Source organism: Podarcis cretensis (assembly GCF_951804945.1).
Source record: "Podarcis cretensis genome assembly, chromosome: 13".
NCBI lineage: Eukaryota > Metazoa > Chordata > Lepidosauria > Squamata > Lacertidae > Podarcis > Podarcis cretensis.
Genome location: NC_137182.1, coordinates 39,086,163 through 39,106,841, shown reverse-complemented (window position 1 = coordinate 39,106,841; position 20,679 = coordinate 39,086,163). Strand labels below are relative to the sequence as shown.

Genomic DNA, 20,679 nt, shown 5'->3' with positions numbered 1-20,679 from the left:
AGATGTCAAGGAAATAAAGAACTATCTGCCTTTTAGAAGACATCTGAAGGCAACCCTGTTTCAGGAAGTTTTTAACGTTTGATGTTTTATCATGTTTTTAATATTCTGTTGGGAGCTGCCCAGAGTAGCTGGGGATCCCCGCCAGATGGGTAGGGTATGAATAAAAATAACAATAATTACAGCCACCACATCACCAGGCATACCCACATACTGGAAGGGTCAAATGGTCCTCTGCCCCTGTGATGCTGCAGTGGCTTGCCAGCACAAAGGATGAATTGATTGATGGGGTAGTGGTTGGATACAGGGCTTTCAAGCATTTCGGCTGGGAGTTCTGCTGAGGTTAATTCCAAAATCATTTACTTAACGAATTATATCCTGCCTTTCCTCCGAGCTCAAGACATGGTCCTCTTCCTCCCCATGGTTAGGCTGAGACTGTGACTGGACCAAGGTCACCCTGTGAAATTCATGGCCGAGTGGGGATTTGAACTCTGGTCCCTTAGGTGCCAGTCTAAGCTCTCTAACTTCTACATCATGCTGGCTGAGAGATGCTGAGCTGAGTGCAATGACTAGGGAATGTCTCTGCACCCTTGGATACCTTGGGCTGAGTCTTATACCTCCAGAGCCCACCACTTTGCCTGCTGCCAGTTTGGCCCATGCACACACACACACACACACACACACACACAACCCTCTGCCATTCTCCTTCCCTCCAGGATCTGCTAAGCCACAGTGGGACTGGCAGGGCAGAAGGCAGAGAGGACAGCAGTAGGTGGAGCCACTCTGGGAGGCACTGGGAATAAGGAGCAGGAAGCTGACAGCTAGGAATACCACCTGGCATGGCTGCAAGTCAGAAGGTAGGCAGGTGGGGGCCCATCAATGGCAAGTGAGGCTGGTAAGGCAGTGCCCCATTATCCCTAACGGGCAGCCGTCCGCCGTAAAGTCTCCTATCTGCTTGCCTGCTGCAGAGCTTCCCTTGCAGCAGAGGGCGCAGAGCCAGCTTCTGGAAACCCCTTGCCAGTCTTGCCCCCTGTCAGGACCTATCCCAAAGGTGCAGCAAATAAGCAATTTGCACAGCAAGGATTGCAGAAGAACGTGTGAAATTAGTTTCTAGGGGGCGAGGGGGATTTATTTTGTTTTAAAATAAAAATCGCAGCATGAAGTGGTTGCATGAGAGGAGAAAATAAATAGGAAACAGAGGAGGAGGGCGTGAGACCAGCAAGGAAGCACACAGAGTCATTGGGAGGTGTGAAAGATTACACAGAAAGAGAGAGATAAAAGAAGTCACAAGGTGGCATAAAAGAAACAAGGGGGGAACATCTCCATGGCAGAACAAAAGTCACAAGAGGCAGGAAAATAAATCACAGAGAGTTCTGAGGGGAAAACAAAGCAAGGGGGGGTGACGTGTTGCAAAGTGGGCTGGGGGGGTAACCAGTCACTTCTAAGGTGTATGGCGGGATGGAAATATCCTATTATAGGCTGTTGTTGCTGCTTCATTCTCAGAGAATAAGAGATACGGCAATGAGTTAACAGGTTGGAGCAGAACCTTAAGTCAACTAATGAAGAACATATTGCTGTTTATTTGCTTGCACTTCAAACATTTATTTATTGCTTTTCTAATCCCATCTTTTTCTCCAAGGAGCTCAATTGTCCTATGTGGGGCACATGGTTTTTCCTCCTCCTCATTTAATCCCCACCACAACCCTGTGGAGTAGGTTAGGCTGAGTGGCAGTGACTGGACCAAAGTCGCCCAATGAGCTTCATGGCCAAGTAGGTATTTGAACCCTGGTCTCCCAGGTCCTAGTCCAACATTCTAACCACTACACCACATTGGCTCTCATTTACTGTCTTGCCCCGCATCACGAACTGCCATAACTTGGATAGTGTGGGCCACTGGGGGCCACGGCAGAGAAGGTCCTCCCCTGGTTGCCATCAGATCAGCCAAGAGGGCTTCATCCTGAGGTTTCAGAAGCCAGGACAATGCAGGTGTTACCTCAGGTAACCAGGTCCCAAATTGTTCAGGGCTTTATAAGTCAGCGAACAGAACCTTTAAAGTAGTGTTTGGATTTATGTTGATTTTTTGTTTTATTGTCCCAGTTTTCAGTGGATTGGGGGTTTTTATGCTCAGCTGCTTAGAAATGTAACTATTTAAGCAGAATATAAATGTCTTAAATAAATTGGCAGATCATGTTGCTCCATAGACAGAAGTGTTTCGTGATTACAGGAGGCTGTTCTGTTAACAATCTAAACAGTGGAGTTTTGCACAAGTGGCTGTTAGGTTTTCTTAATATTCTTATGGTCAATGATATGTCTTTGTAATTATAACCTGCATGGCTAAACATCTGTGAGCTCTTAACAATTCAACACACCTGTATTATCTTAACAATTTAACTAATTAGCAGGGGGTACTTTATCTGCTGCACCAAATGCAGCGATGTGACAGGGTAATTGATTCTTTTGAAATCTGTATTTAAGTTGACCAAATGCTTTGTATGGTACTGGCTGGTGTAGAGTGGTGAGTTGTAGCTGTTTGATTATTATTTAAAATAAAATAAGCAAAGACATTGCAGGCAAGTTTTTGTTCTATTATCCCAGTCGCTGCGCAAACTTGGTTGGCAAAGGAAGTCCAACAGCAGTAACTTCCGAGTCAACCTTAAGGCAGCCTTACACAGTGCACAACCCACGAGTCAAATCTTGAGATTAACCAACACATGGGTCACTGTCATGAAGCCATCCCAATCCAGGTAATGGCTGTATCTCGCACACCAGCCCGAGCTGGAAAAGGGATGCAAAGAGCCACTGCAGAAACTTATTGAACCATCCATTGACAACAATGGCTCAATAAGCACCCCCTCCGCCCAATACTACACATCTGTCCAGAACAAGCAAACTGCCCAATTCCCCAACCTGGGAACTGCCTACCCAAAGGGCTTCCCATCTTCTGGGATTCAGCGTCAACTCATGCATTCAGTTCAGTGTGTGCACTTTCTCTTGCTCAGATGGTGGGTGCCTCAGGCTCAAGAAATATGATGCTTTTTATCAAAACACAACCTGCCTTCTTCATGCACGTTGCTTTTCAAAAGATAAAAGAGGAGAGGTCCTCACAGCAAGGAATCTGCAATACAAAATTCATCACAGGTAAGACAACAGAAGAAAAGGGGGCAAGCAGAAGTAGGGAAGAAAAGGGGGATCCTTTGTGTTATTTCAGGTACATGTATTTATGCTTTGTTACGGTTACTAGGGTATGTGCAAAAATATACACACCCCAACCCATTTTGTCACTTCACATCTGATCCACGGAAAGATGATGCCACATTTGTTAAACTCCTGATGCGCCGCAAGTCTCTATTTTGTCCCAATTTGTGTTTATTAAGCTATGGTGTGCGTGTGTTTTTTTTAAATCCCCTTCCCACTCACATTTTTTACGTCACTTTGGAGTTTTGTATATCTAAAAAGTGGTAATATGAATGCTTAAAACAAATAGAGCGGCACAGGCGTCCCTCAAAACTCAATTCAGGGTTTTTCCCCTCTCCCTCTTTCCCCCACCACGCTAGTGTAGAATGCGCAAAAGTGAGTCAGGCTCTCGTCACCCTCCGCCAGAGGCAGCAGCCGCTCAACTGAGCCGCCCGAGCAGAGCCTCCGAAAGGCGCTCCCAGCAGTTTCCGATTGGCTCCAGCTTCTCGCTCGATCGTCCACTGCCGCCTTCTCGGAACGCTCCTGACGTCATGCAGAAGGAAAATCCGAACGGTTCCGAGCTGCCGCCGAACTCTTCCGAAGCCCTCCTCATAGGAACGCCGCCATTTCCTGAAAGCTTCGCGAAAGGTCCCCGGAAGGCTGCCGTTCAAAACTGAAAGGCAATGATGGTGCCGCTCTATCCCTAGACATCTCTGTGGCGAAACAGCCCTATTCCCCCCCCCCCGCCCCTTTACAGTCGGGTTGGAAAAGCTGTTCGAACGTAGGCCGGAAGTGCCCGCGAGACTCCCTGCGCCGCAAAGCGGAAGAGGCGGCCCCGAAGGCGCAGCACCGAAGAGGTGGGAGGGAGCTGGTATAAAACCCCCTCGCGCCGGCTCCGGTCCTCCTTTTCCGTTTCCGGCCGTCGTCGCGAGAAGAGGGTAAGGAGTGGGCCTCGTGTTTGTCCTGGACGGGGGAAGTGGGATTATCCCGGTTGGAGGGGAGGGAAGAGAATTGGGGGTAGTGAGGGCAGGTTCGGGGTCCTCTCCCGCAGTGTATGGGCCTGAGGCCTACCAGATAGTGGGGAGGGGAAGCTGGTTTGGAGGGGGCTGTCACGTGGCTAGTCCCTCCATTTCAGTCTTGTAGGTTGATTTCAATTGTCTGGGCACAATTTCAATTTCAGTTGTCTGGGTTGTGGGTCGCCTAGTTCCTACCCTTATTCCTGGAGGCAGCGCGCAGGTTCATTTTACTTTTGGTATGCGCTAAGATTGGGCTAAATTTTTAACAGTTAAGGGGGCGCTCTCTCCCTTACCGTGTTGAGGATGCTTGTCAGCTCCTGAGGCAGGTTTTTGTGTGTGTGAAATAATGTCTGTGCATTGTTGCCTCGCTAGCTTGAGGTTAGAATGAATGCGTGGCATGTTACAAAGGTATACTATCACTCTGTGTATGGTAGGGAAAATTAATGCAGGGTCCATTGACCCATTGATGAGCTTTGAAAGATGTCATTCACCCGAACCCAAATTCTTAGAAATGTAAATGAAATAAAATCAGGCATGAATGATATATAATCAACATTTAGTAACAATCAATTGCCATCACTAGGATTCAAAAAGTGTAAAAATTAGATATCTTATTAAGTACAGAGGCTTCTCATTGGCAAGGGAGGTGCACTCTATATTCCCACACCCTTTTTGTCTGAGGCTCATAATTCCTAAGTAATTTGTTGTTCGTTCATTTGCACTATCCCTTGTAAATTTCATTTTGACCCCAAGGTCTTTATTTACCTTCTACATAGTCCCATTGACCTCAGGGTGTTCAGTATCCACCACTTTGGGAAACCCTGGCTTAACGATGTTACAAGGGTAGATTATCTCTGATGGTAAACAGCAACTCATTTGCAGGCATCTTTCTAATCACATGATCTCTTCTCCGATAATATTATACCTGTGTTGTTGTCCTCCTTTTAAGTTTATATTTCCCTTTCCTTCATTGACTGTGTCTCTACTTCCTGTGGCATATCAGGGGGAAGAAGATACCACAGAATTCTACTACTACCACTCACTGATAGAAGGTGTGGTATTTAAACAAATAGCCTATTGAGGTTGATGCCTAATAATTCCCTTTTGTCTACTGTATTGTAGTGTGCTGTATTAGGAATCTGATGAGCATAGCCCCCTCTTTGTTACTACATTTATAGCCCACTTTTTCTCCAAGGAGATCTAGGTGGCATACACACCTCTCCCATCTCCATTTCATCTTTACAAGTGAGTGAGGTTAGCCTGAGAGAGAGAGAGAGAGAGAGAGAGAGAGAGAGAGAGAGAGAATGACTGAGTGAGTGAAGGTGAGCCAGTGAGTTTCATTGCTTGAGTGGGGACTTGGGCCCTGATCTGCCAAGTACTAGTCCAGCATTCTAACCACAATAGCACATTGTCTCTTTCATTGTGTTGGGAGAGGAGTGTGACATTTAGAGGTACCACGATGTCAAGACTGAAATAATGTGTAAAGGAGCATAAAATTAGAGGGGAAATACCTAAAGCAGGAGAGTGTGAGGACATAGATGGATATGCACTGGGCTTCTGACAATGGCGTATTCCTTTTTCTTATATTCTCATTGCTTGGTCTTCTCATCCCTAGGATTCTGCACGATGTCTGCCCATCTGCAATGGATGATAGTGCGCAACTGCTCGAGTTTCCTTATCAAAAGGAACAAGCAAATATATAGCACGGTGAGCTGCCCTCAATTAAAAAATAAAAACCTAGGTTTTATTTTCCAACAATTCTATTTCCCTTTTTGAAGCCAAAAAAAAAGGGGAGGAATCCCTCACTTTCAAACACATTGTTCCACACCTCTTAAGCTCTCCTCTTTTCCTCTTGGAACCCAGGAGTCCTAGTAACATGTTTTCTTGTTTCTTCCAAGGAACCAAACAACCTCAAAGCCCGCAACTCTTTCCGCTACAATGGACTGATTCATCGCAAGACTGTTGGGGTGGAACCTGCAGCTGATGGGAAGGGCATTGTTGTGGTCCTCAAGAAGCGTGCAGGTGGGTTAGCCTAGTTTAGAGCAAAATAATGCTGAATGGGGGGGGGGGGAGAGACGTGAGCAGGGTGTAAAAGATCTGTTTAGCTCTGGTTAGTGAATAAGCACTACAATAGAGTGGTGGAAGCAGTCCCACCAGACCATAGAAAATTTGTGTGTAGATAGTGCAGCATTTGGTAGAGTGCCAGAGGGATGCAGTTTTGTGGCTGGAGGGAGAGGGACTTCTAATACCCTTACCCCTTTTGCCAACACTGCCTGGCTGTCCCAAGTGCCCATATTCATTCCAGCCATTGTTTAAAAATGAAATTCTAAATGCTTGAAAATACAGATTTGGGGAACAGGAAATGCTATCAAAAATTAAGGTCTACATATTTCTCTGTGGGGTCATAAAATCACCAATGCTCTTCAACATCTACATGATATCACTTGGAGATAGATCATCTGGGGCCAGGGAGTGGGATTACTTCGGTATGCTGATGAGACTCATCTCTATAGTTCCATGCCACCCTGTTCTGGGGAGGCCAGACAGTTCTGAATCTGTATCTGGAGCCAGCAGCAGACTGGATGAAGGTACACAAACTGAAATTTAAATTGGGACAAGACAACAGTGCTGTTGGGTAGGAGTTCTACTGGTTCAGGAATAGGAGGTTGTCCTGTTTTGGATGATGTTGCACTCTCCAAGATCCCCTGCATCCGGCTTGTTGGATGTTCACAAATCTGTGGCTAGGAGTACTTTTGCCAAAGTTCAGCTGCTTTGCGATATGTGCCTTACCTGATAGTCAGTTCTGGCTGTGGTCCTACGTGCATATCTCAGTTTTGCTACTGCTATGTGATTTGTGTGGAGCTGCCTTTGAAAACCACAGAAAAACCAATAGGTGCAGAAGACTGCTGCGGAAATCTTGACTGGGGCAAGCAGTTGCGATTGTGTGGCCACTCCTCCCCCCCCCCCTTTATGATGTATATAGGATTACTTCTGTCAATGTTTAATTGTATTTTAATGATCAATATTTCTTTCTTTTTATAGGTTCTTGTTTTTATCTGTAAGCCACCTTGAGTCCTGTTAAGGGGAAAAGCAGAAAAAAAATAACACAGGCTATACTGGCTCTCAGTCTGTTTCCCCATGCAATTCAAGGTGCTGATTATTACATATTAAACCCTATTCTGCCTGTGACCAAACTCTTTGAAGGGCAATCTCCCCTTTTTTGAATCTTCCCATCCTTTAAGATCAGCCATTGTCCCTCACTTGCGTGTGCTGCCATCCAGAACGTGAATTTGGACTGAAAGTCTCAAGCTGAAAAATTCAGCTGAGCTTACTGAGTAGGTCTTAGGCAGGCCACTGTGTCTCTCAACTTCAGCTGCAGTACAGTGGTGCCTCGCAAGATGAAATTAATCCGTTCCGTGAGGCTCTTCGTATAGCGGTTTTTTCGTCTTGCAAAGCAAGCCCATTGACAGCTTAGCGGTTTAGCGGCTTTTAGCGGATCAGCTGATAAGCGGCTTAGGAAAGGGGGGGGAAAGGGAAAAAACCTCGCAGGAACTCGCAAGACATTTTCGTCTTGCGAAGCAAGCCCATAGGGAAATTCGTTTTGCGAAGCGCCTCCAAAACGGAAAACCCTTTCATCTAGCGGGTTTTCCGTCTTGCGAGGCGTTCGTCTTGCGGGGCACCACTGTATGGGGTGAAAATACTGGCTTACCTTGCGTGGTGACTATAACGTGGGAACCTGAGAATCTCCAGGTGTTGCTGGACTACATCTCCTTATTTTGAAGGGACGCAGGTGGCGCTGTGATAAGAAGGTCGGCAGTTCTAATCCGTGCAACTGGGTGAGCTCCCATTGCTCTGTCCCATCTCCTGCCAACCTAGCAGTTCGAAAGCACATCAGTACAAGTAGATAAATAGGTACTGCTGCGGCAGGAAAGTAAATGTTATTTCTGTGCGTTCTGGTTTCCATCACGGTGTTCCATTGCGCCAGAAGTGGTTTAGTCATGCTGACCACATGACCCGGAAAGCCGTCTGTGGACAAACACTGGCTCCCTGGTCCTGAAAAGTGAGCTGAGCACCACACCCCATAGTTGCCTTTGGCTGGACTTGACTGTCCAGGGGACATTTACCGTTTTACCTTTATACTAATTATTGACCATGCTGACTGGGGCTGACGGTAAGGACTTCCAAACTATTATATTTCTCTCCTAAGTGCACTGGTGTGTCATTTGGCATTGCTGCTTCCATCTTAGAGATTCTAGGTTCTCTAGAATCATGCGACCTAACATCCATGTGACCTAACCTTTCACTCTTGCAGGCCAGCGGAAGCCAGCCACCTCTTACGAGAAGATCACCATCAACAAAAATGCCCGTGCCACTCTTAGCAGCCTCCGCCACATCATCCGCAAGAACAACTACCGCAAAGACCTGCGCATGGTAAGATGAGGCCCTTTGGTTTCTCCCTCTGTAGATTTGCACTGGGATATATTTAGTCTCCATATGAAGCATATGGTGGCAATTCATCAGAAACAAAATGGCATGGTAAACTGGCATTTTAGAGTGAAAATTGAGATGTTTACAAAATCTATCTAACGCTATGAATGTTCAAAGTGTGGTGCAGTCAATGAAAAGCGCCCTTCTGTGTAAAACCAGGGTTACAATAACATGTTTTGAATTGCAAAAGACATTGAGAAATTGTCAAAGGGCTTCTGTTTCACTCCCGCTTTAGGAGTGAAGGTGGTTCTGCTCATTTAAGTTGGTAGATCTGAAAAGAGGCGGGGAGGAGAGGAGGGTATTACAAATTTGAGGAGCAGTATAGAAACGAGGTGTTTCAGGATCTGGGTTTTGTAAGAAACCTCTGGAGGTGCTTGACCTGGAAATAACTGCTATGCTTTGCAGCCTCAATTTTCCATCGGAGGATCTTGTTAGCTCACTTTTCCTCTTAACTCTCTCTCAGGCTGCTCTGCGTCGTGCCAGTGCAATTCTGCGCAGCCAGAAGCCAGTGGTGGTGAAGAAGAAGAGAACTCGGGCTACAAAGGCTACATAAAACAGTTGTCAGATTATCCAATAAAGGATTAGAACCAGAACATGGTGTTGCTGAATGGTGTTAATAGATTGAAACCTGGGTTGTTTCTTTCCCAGTGAATACAAGCCCTGGTCTGCAGTTGTCATTTTGCTGAACTGCCTCCCAAAAGGCAAAAGAGGCTGCGTTGCTCCCTGTCCTGCAGAGATTCATTTGCACGAAGAGAACATCATAGGCCAGTCAACTCAAATATTTAGAGGCCAAATACTCACCTATCTTGCTGATAACTGGGTTTCTCATATACATACAACTACTTTGCATTGTGGAGTCTCTTGTCCCAATTGTTGGGAAGCTTACTCTTTTGTAACTCCTGCTGAGAGTAGCACTCTGAGAGTATAATGGAAGTGGCCTCTGTAAAAGAATATAGCACTATACATGTGGTAGGCTTTAAGGTGCTACAAGACAAATTCAGTAGTGGGGGGGGGGAAAGGAATAGAAGAAAGGCATAGGAGGAAATGGGGTGGGGTGGGGAGAGAAAATAAAAGGAGCCCGTCTTTTAAGTCTCCATGTCCACTATTGGGGGTCATGAAGGTGATGGCTTGTTTAATTGCCTTGACAATGACCAACAGATGGCAGTTTAGAGCTAAGAAAACTCCTTGTTACCACCTAGTATACTTCCATTTTTTCTTGTCCCAAGGGATAGGCGAATACCAGTGAATTTTATTCTGAGGTGAGGCTTAGAAGCACTTGAAAACCAACTCTTGTGTTAATGTCTCCGCCTCAGATATAAGAGCTGGCTGCAGTTGCTGAATGATAATTGCACTTTGTGCTCGTTCAGAACATCATTGTGTGAGAGAGGAACGATGCAGGCAAAAACTGAAGGGCTGCTGCCTGCAGAATCTGGTAGTTAAGCTAGGAAAGTCTTTCACTGGTGAGAGAAGGCATAGGCTGCAATTCTAGCTCCACTTACCTGAGAGTAAGCCGCACTGAATTCACTAGGACCTACATCTAAGTAGACACAGGGTTGCATCAAATATTTTCACAAACTTCTGTTCCCTTTCCCCTTGCATTTAGTGGCTGGAGAAGCCACAGGAAGACTTGATAAGAGGCTAGACTAGCCATATATATATATATATATACACACACACACAAAATTCTACTGCATTTCTTTTCTCCCAAGAAGTGCTGGTGGTCCAGGGCTTCCTTTCCTTACCATGCTTTTATTCTCCACAACAATTCTGAGAGAGGAAACTAGGCTGACAGGTTTCATTGCTGAGATTTGAATCTGGGACTCTAGAGTCCAAGCACTGCTGCTACTATTCTCATGCTTTAAAAGGGTGGGGTGGGTAGGGAGTGGGGCAATCGGAAAGGAACATCCCAAAAGGGAGGGGACTGAACAGGAAATAGGACCTGGTGTGAAATGGATGTGCATTCGCATGCATGCTTCATGAACCTCACCTGTCCGTTCAACGTTGATTCCCTGGTGAGAAATGCAGCGAAGCTTCCAGATTTAAAACACCTCACTGTCCTGTATAGCATGTGCCTTCCGCATGAAAGCTGTGAGGTTCTGGCAGGCCCACAACTGAGGTGATTGGATCTCTGGAGATGGCTGTGGCCATAGGGCCAGGTGTGAGTGCATTTCCCTAAATCCACCTATCCTTACAGGTGGCTCTGATCTCTGTCCCCTGCCCCAAGCTATCTTTGTTAGAGCTCTGTGGTGCTTGCTGAGCCCAAAGCAAGGTGATCTAATAGGCCCAGCAGGCTATTGGCAGGCCTCCCAATGACCCCAGCTAGCTATTTGAAGCCCTGGGCTGACGTATGTCCTGACCTCTTTCCTGCCCTGCCATCTCCCTTCCTGGGCACCACAATTGAGCGGGCAGCCAGAGTTGGGAGGGGTGGGTGGAGGGTTCCCCCTTCTCTCCAGAAGTCCCAATTCTGGCACAGAGTCCTCTGGGAGGGAAAAAAGACGACCTTTCCCCAGCAGCACTGTTTTAGGAATTCATATATTTTATTTCATTCAATACCCCACCATTACATCACTAAACTCATATATAGGTACTCTTTCCCCCCAGCTTAACCATGCAACAGCCTTGCAGCTTTACCTTTACAACTCAAAGTAAATATCTTCAGAGGGTATAAATGTTAGATGCACCTTCATACACAATATTCATTGGCATGGCAATGGACATGGCATGTTTCTGTCAGACAAAAACAAACCGAAGTTATTGCATGACCACCACCCTGTGGGCTGTTTTGCACTGCATGGCCGGTGGTGAAGCAGTGAAGGACCAAAGGCCGCATGTATGTCCCGTAGGTCAGGGCTTCTCAAACTTTCTACCCCCAGGGCCCACTTGGAAGGCTGCAAGTTACAGAGGCCCATCGGCCACTAAATGGTGCTGCAGGGACAGAGCCAATCACAACATGGCAGCAGGTGAAAGCAGAGTTTGCTCTTATATCAGTCAACTAGCAGGAACTGACTTTGCTTTCTGCTTGATACCTAATCCATCTCTGGAAATGGCTGCGTTATTTGCCACAGCCTTTTCCTTCAACCCCTCCTCTGGCCCTTTTCCCCCAGAGAAGAGAAAACCTCCTCCCCACATGAATGTCTCTGTCTCCCAGCCCCCTTTACTCAGCTTCTGTATGTGTCTTGTGGGGATGTGGTTGTGACAGAAATCTTGTCCTTTGCTTTCGGCTGCAAAATGTATTTGAGCTGTTTCTTTCCAAGGATAATACATAAAGCTGATTGAAAATAAATAAATGAATCACTAGATTATGGAAAAGCAATAAGGCGCATAGCTAAATATAATATAGAAGGGAATGTGGCAGGATGCATAAAATGAATGACATGCTGTAGTCATGCTGCTTAATCTCTGGAAAGTTAGCATCTGCACATGGGCAAAGGCCAAAGGGACCATCTTGTAAGTCTAGGCAAAACTCCAATGAGACTGGCCATATCTTCTTGGCTAAGTAATGCAGATGTTCACCTGCACATGGACTTTGGTTGAGACTGAGTGCATAATGTGGGGATGAAAATGTACTATGCTATGTTGTGACTTGGTGAACTCTAGGATGTGTGTGTGAGACTTTCCTAATGCAATTTGAAAGCAGACAGCTCCTAGACCAAACTCCCAACTATGCCTGGGGTGTGTCATTAGCAGGAAACCGGGGCTTGCTCTCAGAACAATGTCCTGACCTAGGAGTGGCACCGTGGGCCGGAGTGATAAGCTTGGTCTGTTTATACATGGGCACCGAGATGGCCGAGATCAAGCCAGCCACCAAGAGTATATTGTCTGCAGTTACACTTGTAGTCAGTCCAGGGTTTGGGAACGGGGCCTTCCTTTCCTCTTTGAGGCCTTGCCTTTGCTGGATGGGTCTGGGCCAAATTGATTGTATGAGGTCTAAAGACGCAGTTTTCAGTAATTTGTATGCTAAACTGGACAGTACCACTTCAGACTGGGAATGAGGGCTCCCGTGACTGAATGCCCTGCGCATAGAAATCTATAGGGAAAGGATCTAACCTACTTTTCTTCTTGATATGCTAATTTTCTATGTGCAGGAATTCCTTTGCTCCCTCCACTTCTAGAAGAACATGTGAGTCACCCCTTGCAGTCTGAAGTAGTCCAGAAACACATTTACCATCTCTCCAGGTCTTCCTTGGAGCCTTGACCAGCTCCCCAGATTTGCAGTGTGGAAAATATACTGCCAGGAGGAGCAGATGGCTCAGAAGTGGAAGCACCATTGCAGGGAATTGGTTGCTTACAGTTGTGAATTTGGCCTAAAATGGAAACTTGGAGGGAGTCTATCCCTTCTTTATCAGAGAGCGCCCAACAGGGTTCAATGAAAAGAGAGAGGCATATATATTTTCTGTCTTTGTCTTCAATGGCACAAGTAGGGCTGGATAAGCTTTCTACCAACTCATTCTGCACCAGAAATAATTCTAAAATATAATACTCCGCTTCTGGTAAGTAAGAGAAGTTCAAAGAGCTACACAAGATACTAATACACCACCCTCTCTTACTCATGGAAAGCCACCTCAGCCAATATTTGCAAACTTGGGAACGAGAGACGTGCTTTAAAAAGAAGGAAAGAAAGAAAGAAAGAAAGAAAGAAAGAAAGAAAGAAAGAAAGAAAGAAAAGAAAGCAGAGAGGTCCAATTTTGGGGTAGGCATGTGGTTTCTAGGAACAAGTCATCTTATCAATATGAACAAATTATTGGCCCTTATAATGGTGAGGAATGAGGTTTTAATGGAGGGCAATGGATTTTCTTCATGCCTCATAAGGACTAGGAACTTATAGAGACGTAAACTTTTGTAGACTGCATTCCACTTCGTCAGTTGCAAGGAATTAGGATTGGGAAAGGGATCCTTCTCTTCACCCAGGCCTAGGACTTTGTTGCCAAGTGCTGGCACAGCGTAAAAGGTAATACATTATTCTGAAGTGTTTCCAAAACATTGTCACTTCTTGCAGTCTTACCATGTCAGAATCAGGTGACTACTTTCAACAGGATGGATGTGTCCAGACTAGAAGGAAAATGTGGGTAAGAAATGGCCCAACATGGATTTCCAATTTATATAGGTTGACAACCCCAGAATGCAGTTGCCGTTTGTTCAAAGTGGAAACTGGCTGATTATAAAACCTGGACTGGTTTGGATTGAGATTTTGCAATGGATTTTGGAACCTGTCACCAGTTCAAAATTGGGCTTTCCTTGGGAAACAGCCTTTCGGGCTGGATTCTCACTCCATGCTGAAGTGTTCTTTCGGCTGACAGGAAAAATCTGGTCTCAGGTCTTCATATGACCGCTTTCTTTGCTTCTGGCTCCATCAGTAGAGTCCAGCTGCCACACCTCTTACGGCTCCTGTACTGCTGCCACAAGCAGCTGGCAGCCACCCCCAAGACCCCGGACCCCAGCAAGACCCACCCCAGGACAGACAACACAGAGCCAGGAGGGTCACGGGCACCAGCCACACCAGCGGCAGCCAGGCCGATGATGCTCATCAGCAGCCCAAAGGGAAGCAGGCAGTCTCGGCAGGAGGCCTCCACACCTCCCGTGATGGTACTTATGAGGCGGGGATCCAGGGGCAATGCCGAGCGCTCCAGGAAAACCTCTTCCCTCTCCATGTTGACCCTCACACGGTCATAAGGCACGGTTGGGAGGGTGGCAGCAGTATCCATCCTAGGGAGGAAAACCAGGGAAATAAGAGCATAATAAGAGTCCTGGTGGATTAAATTTGGATCTTACTTTTTAACTATTTTATTCTCAGTTTATATGTTTTGCCTTGTTGGTCACTTTGAGCACCCCGTCTTGAAGGTGAAAAGCAGACAGAAAATCCCCATACAAACACACACACACACACGGGGGGGGGGGGAGGGAGGGAGAGACAGGGAGAGTGGGAGAGGGAGAGGCTGGTGACCATTTAGGAGACAGAATGCTGGATTGAATGGATCTTGCTATAATCCAGCAATGTGCTGATATAGCTGTGAAAAACACATAGCCTCTAGAGAAGCAAGTCTGAAAACTATTGTAAGTACAGTGGTACCTCTGGATGCGAACGGGATCTGTTCCAGAGCCCCGTTCGAATCCTGAGTAGAACGTAACGCACGTCTGCGCGGGTCGTGTTTCGCTGCTTCTGCGCATGCACGTGACGTCATTTTGAGCGTCTGCATATGCGTGAGCGGCGAAACCTGGAAGTATTCCGTTACTTCCGGGCCGCCGTGGAGCGTAACCTGAAAATGCTCAAACTGAAGCATATTTAACCCGAGGTATGACTGTACAGAAAGATTAGGGGTTATATCTAACCAAGTTATACTCAGCCACTGAAATTAATAGACCTTCGTCATCAAGTCCATTAACTTCACGGTGTCAGCTCTCCATTTGACTAACACAGTACAGTGGTACCTTGGGTTACAGATGCTTCAGGTTACAAACTCCGCTAACCCAGAAATAGTACCTCGGGTTAAGAATTTGCTTCAGGATGAGAACAGAAATCGCGCGGCGGCAGCAGGAGGCCCCATTAGCTAAAGTGGTATCTCAGATTAAGAACAGTTTCAGGTTAAGAACAGACCTCCAGAGTGAATTAAATTCTTAACCCGAGGTACCACTGTACTGTATATAACATTAGGTAGGAATGAAGAGAGAGGCAACAGTCTGAAGCCTAAAGATATTTGGTAAGGGTGAAGACAGATGTTACATCGCAAGGATGAAAACAAATGTAACATTCTAAGGTGGATTGGGTTTCCATACACATTTGCTGTGAGTGTGTTTTCGAGACCATCAAAGCCATTTCTACCACATTTAGGACACGTATGCCCGTCTTCTTGTTTAGCTGACCATTGAAATGTTTTATTCCCCAAGCCATGTAGAAAAGGATGTCCTGTCATGTGTGGAGAGAGAGAGAATGAGAGGAGACAGAATTGCTTTGCACTGCCCAGAAAGGAGCTTTAGATTACATATGAAGATAATCTTTTGAGCTGAGAGAAAGAGCCCAGGACTGGAACAAAGTGCCGAGGTGCCCATATCTTTTTTTAAAAAAGAGATATAAAGAAGGTGGACTTCAGGAGGAGCTAGGAAAGGAATAGGGCAGGGATAGGCAAACTAAGGCCCGGGGGCCAGATGTGGCCCAATCGCCTTCTCAGTCTGGCCCGTGGATGGTCCAGGAATCAGCATGTTTTTACATGAGTGGAATGTGTGCTTTTATTTAAAATGCATCCCTGGGTTATTTGTGGGGCATAGGAATTCCTTCATATATTTTTTTTCAAAATATAGTCCAGCCCCCCACAAGGTCTGAGGGACAGTGGACCGCCCCCCTGCTGAAAAAGTTTGCTGACCCCTGGAATGGGGTTGCCATACTGATCAGGAAAACAACAGCCTAGCCCAGGCTCCTCTCCCTTTAACAGAAGTTTGAGCTATAGAAGACAAAGCTTTTTAAAATCTAAACTGGCAACAACTGCTTCAAGTCAAACTGCTGATGTAAAGCCAGCAGCTCTGGGGGTCAGCTGAAGAGTTTGCAGTCCCGGGAGAGTAAAATTCTTGAGGATTTCTAACAATGATCAAATGCTGAGTTGGTAGTTGCCAGTTTTTGAAGCTGCTGCTGTAACAGACTATATCTTTTTATTTCCATGCATCACAAAACCTCCTCTCCTAAGTTCTACACATCCCACAGCTGCTAAAAACACAATATAAAAGGACAGTCCCTCATTGGTCAATTGGCATCCTTAATTGTGTAAAGTGGCCAGCTTTTTAAAGCTGCCTTCAACAGCTGTCCAGCAGACTGAACCAATAGGTGGAATGTCTTTGTGTCAATGAGATACAGAGATGGGGAATTGTGGCACCTGGGGAATGCCTGCCTTCTGGCTGAAAGAGTTCCTAGGTTCTTTTTAAAAAATGAACCAGGCAGTATAAACACAATAAAAACACTAATTTTAAGTCAATAAAATGACAAAAGTACAAAGCACAGCTACATTATAAGTTTAAAGCCCAGGAGACAGCACAAAAGCAGTAAATGCCTGATGGATTATTTTTTAAGTGTTTTAGCAGAGATGGAATTTGGTAGATTTCCCTGGGGGGGTAGAATCCATAAGTGCCACAATGAACAAAGCCCAGCCCCTGAGACCTGCTAATCAGATATTTACAAATATCTGAAACCAGAGACCCCCAGAAAAGCTGGAAATAAAGTTTAATTTAAACCTTTATAAATTTGCCAAACCTGAATATAGAATGTAATACACTTCTATATATTATCTATTTGTGCCATGAACAAAAATGATACATCAGTTCTTTTATCTCTGTGTCTCCCCACCCATCCTACATCCCTCTGCCTCACTCCTGTCTGTAGAGATTTGTTTCCTTATACAGTGGTACCTCGGGTTAAGTACTTAATTCGTTCCAGAGGTCCGTACTTAACCTGAAATTGTTCTTAACCTGAAGCACCACTTTAGCTAATGGGGCCTCCTGCTGCTGCCACACCACTGGAGCATGATTTCTGTTCTCATCCTGAAGCAAAGTTCTTAACCCGAGGTACTATTTCTGGGTTAGCGGAGTCTGTGACCTGAAGCGTATTTAACCTGAGGTACCACTGTAGTTAGGGACGCGGGTGGCGCTGTGGGTAAAAGCCTCAGCGCCTAGGGCTTGCCGATCGAAAGGTCGGTGGTTCGAATCCCCGCAGCGGGGTGCGCTCCCGCTGCTCGGTCCCAGCGCCTGCCAACCTAGCAGTTCGAAAGCACCCTCGGGTGCAAGTAGATAAATAGGGACCGCTTACCAGCGGGAAGGTAAACGGCGTTTCCGTGTGCGGCTCTGGCTCTGGCTCTGGCTCTGGCCAGAGCAGCGATGTCACGCTGGTCACGTGACCCGGAAGTGTCTCCGGACAGCGCTGGCCCCTGGCCTCTTAAGTGAGATGGGCGCACAACCCCAGAGTCTGTCAAGACTGGCCCGTACGGGCAGGGGTACCTTTACCTTTTTTTTTTTACCACTGTAGTTATGACTTTACCTATTGCCAAAGAATTCAACACAGCTTTCATTTGAGGGAAACCGCCTTGAGTTCTTTGGCAAAAGGCGGAGTTACCATTACTACACCATAAAATCCAGCCCAACAACCTGTCCTGCTCCTCTACAAATAGTATTAAACTTTGTATCAAATCATTAAATACAAACTGACAACATAAGGAAATAAAAACACAGTCAGGGTAGCAGAAATCATAAAAGATTACTGAGGCACCTTGCATATATGCATAAAAACTCTCTAGTTTGATTACAGGTTTTCTTTGTGTTGCCCAGTTGACTAAAAGAATTGCACATTTAAATGATCCCCTTTGCTCAGCCTGCTCTTGAGCCTTTTTTGATCTGCTGAAATTGGCAGGCAACCCCTTCTCAGAATGGTCAACTGATGCAGACTGAGCTGCCGTGTGATACTGGTGGTAAGTTGGCAACCAATAACCCAAGATGAACAAGCATGTTAAGAACTTGTGAGGTTTCACAGGATGGAGGTAATACAGCATCAGCGTTCTAAATGTTTTGCCCTCACACCAATTGACTGTTACAGGCAAAGAGGTACATTTCACGGCTGAAAAGTTGGCAACCCTCCCTAGGCAGAATGGCACACACAAATGGAGCTCCAAATAAATGGATGTAGATCTCTGTCCCCACACCCCACACAACCACACACACACACCTCCCACCCCACAGCACCCCAACGCACAAGTCTGGCAAACAGTAACTCATTTCCAAATGTATACTCTGTAGGGTTGCCAATGAACCTGGGGAAAAACCGCTCCCATTTCTGCAGAAATGAGAGGGAGGGTTTTTTCATAACCTGGAATAAACCTGATCACCTCGATGCACATCAGTAGCTGCAGAGGGAAGTTCAAAGGTTGGCAACCCTTAAAACTATTGAGGTTCTCCAAAGTAGCATCCCTTAAAAACATGCTTCCTTCCAGGGCGATCTGATCATAGCTGTCAACGTTTTTTAAAGGGAAATTCCCTTATTCCGAATAGGATTCCTCGCAAGAAAAGGGAAAAGTTGACAGCTATGGATCTGACTGAGCCATTCACTCTGCTCCCCTCGAGATAATTCAACCGTTACCCCTTTCTTACCTCAAAAAAGAGTTTTGGTGGTAGTATTCTTTTTTTAGTATTACTTCCCCATTCCTTTAGTGTGCCAGGCCTGCTCACGATCAATCCTTTGTTTCTGTCCTCCTTCCACTGCAAAATCCCCACCCCAAGTCTGTGTTCTTGGGGTCAGTTTGTCTCCTCTGCTGCCAGCCTGGCTGCTCAGGACCTCAAATTTGGTTCCCGCCCCCACCCTCATTTATTTTAATGTCTATCAATGCAGGGACACAGATGATGGAATGATAAGGAGGCAATTAGAGAGTTCCTGTAACTTAGTAGGCACTGGAGAAACTTGGATGCAGGACACGGCACATGCACACAGCACATTGTACGCCTCAGGTACACACCCAGCCATTCAGAATGTGCTGTAAATAAATAAATGAACAGAACCCATTCAGTCACCTGTCATTTATATATGTGTGCGTGTGCGCAGGCACACATTATTAGGAAGGAACTCCTGATAAGCTTCCATGAATTCTCCAGGGGGAAAAAACAGTTTGAAAACCACAGCTTTAGAAGACAACCACATCCTCACAATACATTTAAAACACATGGCTTCACTCCCCTCGCCCAAATTCCTGGGAACTGTAGTTTACCCTTCGCAGAGAGACAGCTCCTGGCATCCTTACAAAACTACAGTTAAAAGGGTTCTGTGTATATGTGTGTGCGAAGCTATGTGCTTTCTGTGTGGTTTAAATGTATGAAGGAGATGTGACCTATATTCCTCATTCCATGGAGCTCTGATGATGCAAGCCAGGCTTAATCTGAGCTGGATGGGAGAGAAATTTTAATTCAGTTCATATTTAAAGCTGAATTCATCCAATTTGCACTTTCTGAAACGAGAGGAGAACCAAAACATAGCCATCCTCTGAAATGCACACTCATCCAAATTCTGCTATGTAGCAGTAGTTCTCCAAACCAAACAATGCTTACCGAAATGCGTGTATTAGGGGGAAATGTGCATAAAATGTATATATTCGTGAAAACAACATACAAAAATGAATTATACTGGGAGAAATTGCTTGCAAATTGTCAAAACTGCATATACAAAGATGTGCTTATCGGGATAGAGTTGCACTAAAATCTGAATGATTTTCATGAGTATTATTTTTAAAAAATTACAAATTGCTGCACTAAACTGGAGTACAGTGGTACCTCAGGTTAAGAACTTAATTCGTTCTGGAGGTCCATTTTTAACCTGAAACTGTTCTTAACCTGAGGTACCACTTTAGCTAATGGGGCCTCCCACTGCCGCCATGCCACCGCCCCACGATTTATGTTCTCATCCTGAAGCAAAGTTATTAACCCAAGGTACTATTTCTGGGTTAGCAGAGTCTGTAACCTGAAGCGCCTGTAACCTGAAGCATCTGTAACCTGAGGTACCACTGTACTGAATTTAAGGTTGGCGGAAAAAAGAAACTGAGACAACAAAAATTTGACAGATCCTTCCACCCCCGCTAACCAGGACTGAGCCATAAGACTGCAGGTTAGTATGTGGAACACGGTTAGTATGTGAAAGAGCCCCAGAGTCCCTGAAAGGGAGATGATGAGGCAACAGGTGAAGGCATAATCCTATCTCTCTGCCTGATATCCGGACCTACAGAGTAGTTGGAGTGGAAAATACTGGGCCCCTAGATGGACAAAGAGCCTGACCACGTATACAGTAGCTTCCCAAGTTCCTGTACATTGGTACCTCGGGTTAAGTACTTAATTCATTCAGGAGGTCCATTCTTAACCTGAAACTGTTCTTAACCTGAAGCACCACTTTAGCTAATAGGGCCTCCCGCTGCCACCGTGCCACCGCCACATGATTTCTGTTCTCATCCTGAAGCAAAGTTCTTAACCCGAGGTACTATTTCTGGGTTAGCCGAGT

At 45.7% G+C, this 20,679-nt stretch overlaps 1 protein-coding gene and 1 long non-coding RNA gene across 2 annotated transcripts; one reads left to right on the top strand and one right to left on the bottom strand.

The window, feature by feature from the left end:
- The first annotated feature begins 4,051 nt into the window (after positions 1-4,051).
- On the top strand, positions 4,052-9,268 carry RPL28 (ribosomal protein L28). The gene is made up of 5 exons (XM_079950769.1): positions 4,052-4,109; positions 5,803-5,894; positions 6,086-6,209; positions 8,500-8,618; positions 9,139-9,268. Exons 2-5 carry the CDS (start codon positions 5,814-5,816, stop codon positions 9,226-9,228), a joined length of 414 nt encoding a protein of 137 aa, XP_079806895.1. The 5' UTR covers positions 4,052-4,109; positions 5,803-5,813; the 3' UTR covers positions 9,229-9,268.
- Positions 9,269-11,201: 1,933 nt separating this feature from the next.
- LOC307201502 lies at positions 11,202-19,217 on the bottom strand. Its single transcript, XR_013832737.1, has 2 exons — positions 18,792-19,217; positions 11,202-14,378 (listed from the first exon to the last, which is right to left on the bottom strand). It is a non-coding gene; the product is annotated as an uncharacterized lncRNA (long non-coding RNA).
- Positions 19,218-20,679: the final 1,462 nt, after the last annotated feature.

What these genes read in the sequence shown, in the direction of transcription:
- RPL28 (XM_079950769.1), top strand. Translation starts at nt 5,814, where the DNA reads ATGTCTGCCCATCTGCAATGGATGATAGTGCGCAACTGCTCGAGTTTC. An exon ending in ACAAGCAAATATATAGCACG is followed by an intron (nt 5,895 to 6,085) that starts GTGAGCTGCCCT and finishes GTTTCTTCCAAG; the next exon opens with GAACCAAACAACCTCAAAGC. An exon ending in ACCGCAAAGACCTGCGCATG is followed by an intron (nt 8,619 to 9,138) that starts GTAAGATGAGGC and finishes ACTCTCTCTCAG; the next exon opens with GCTGCTCTGCGTCGTGCCAG.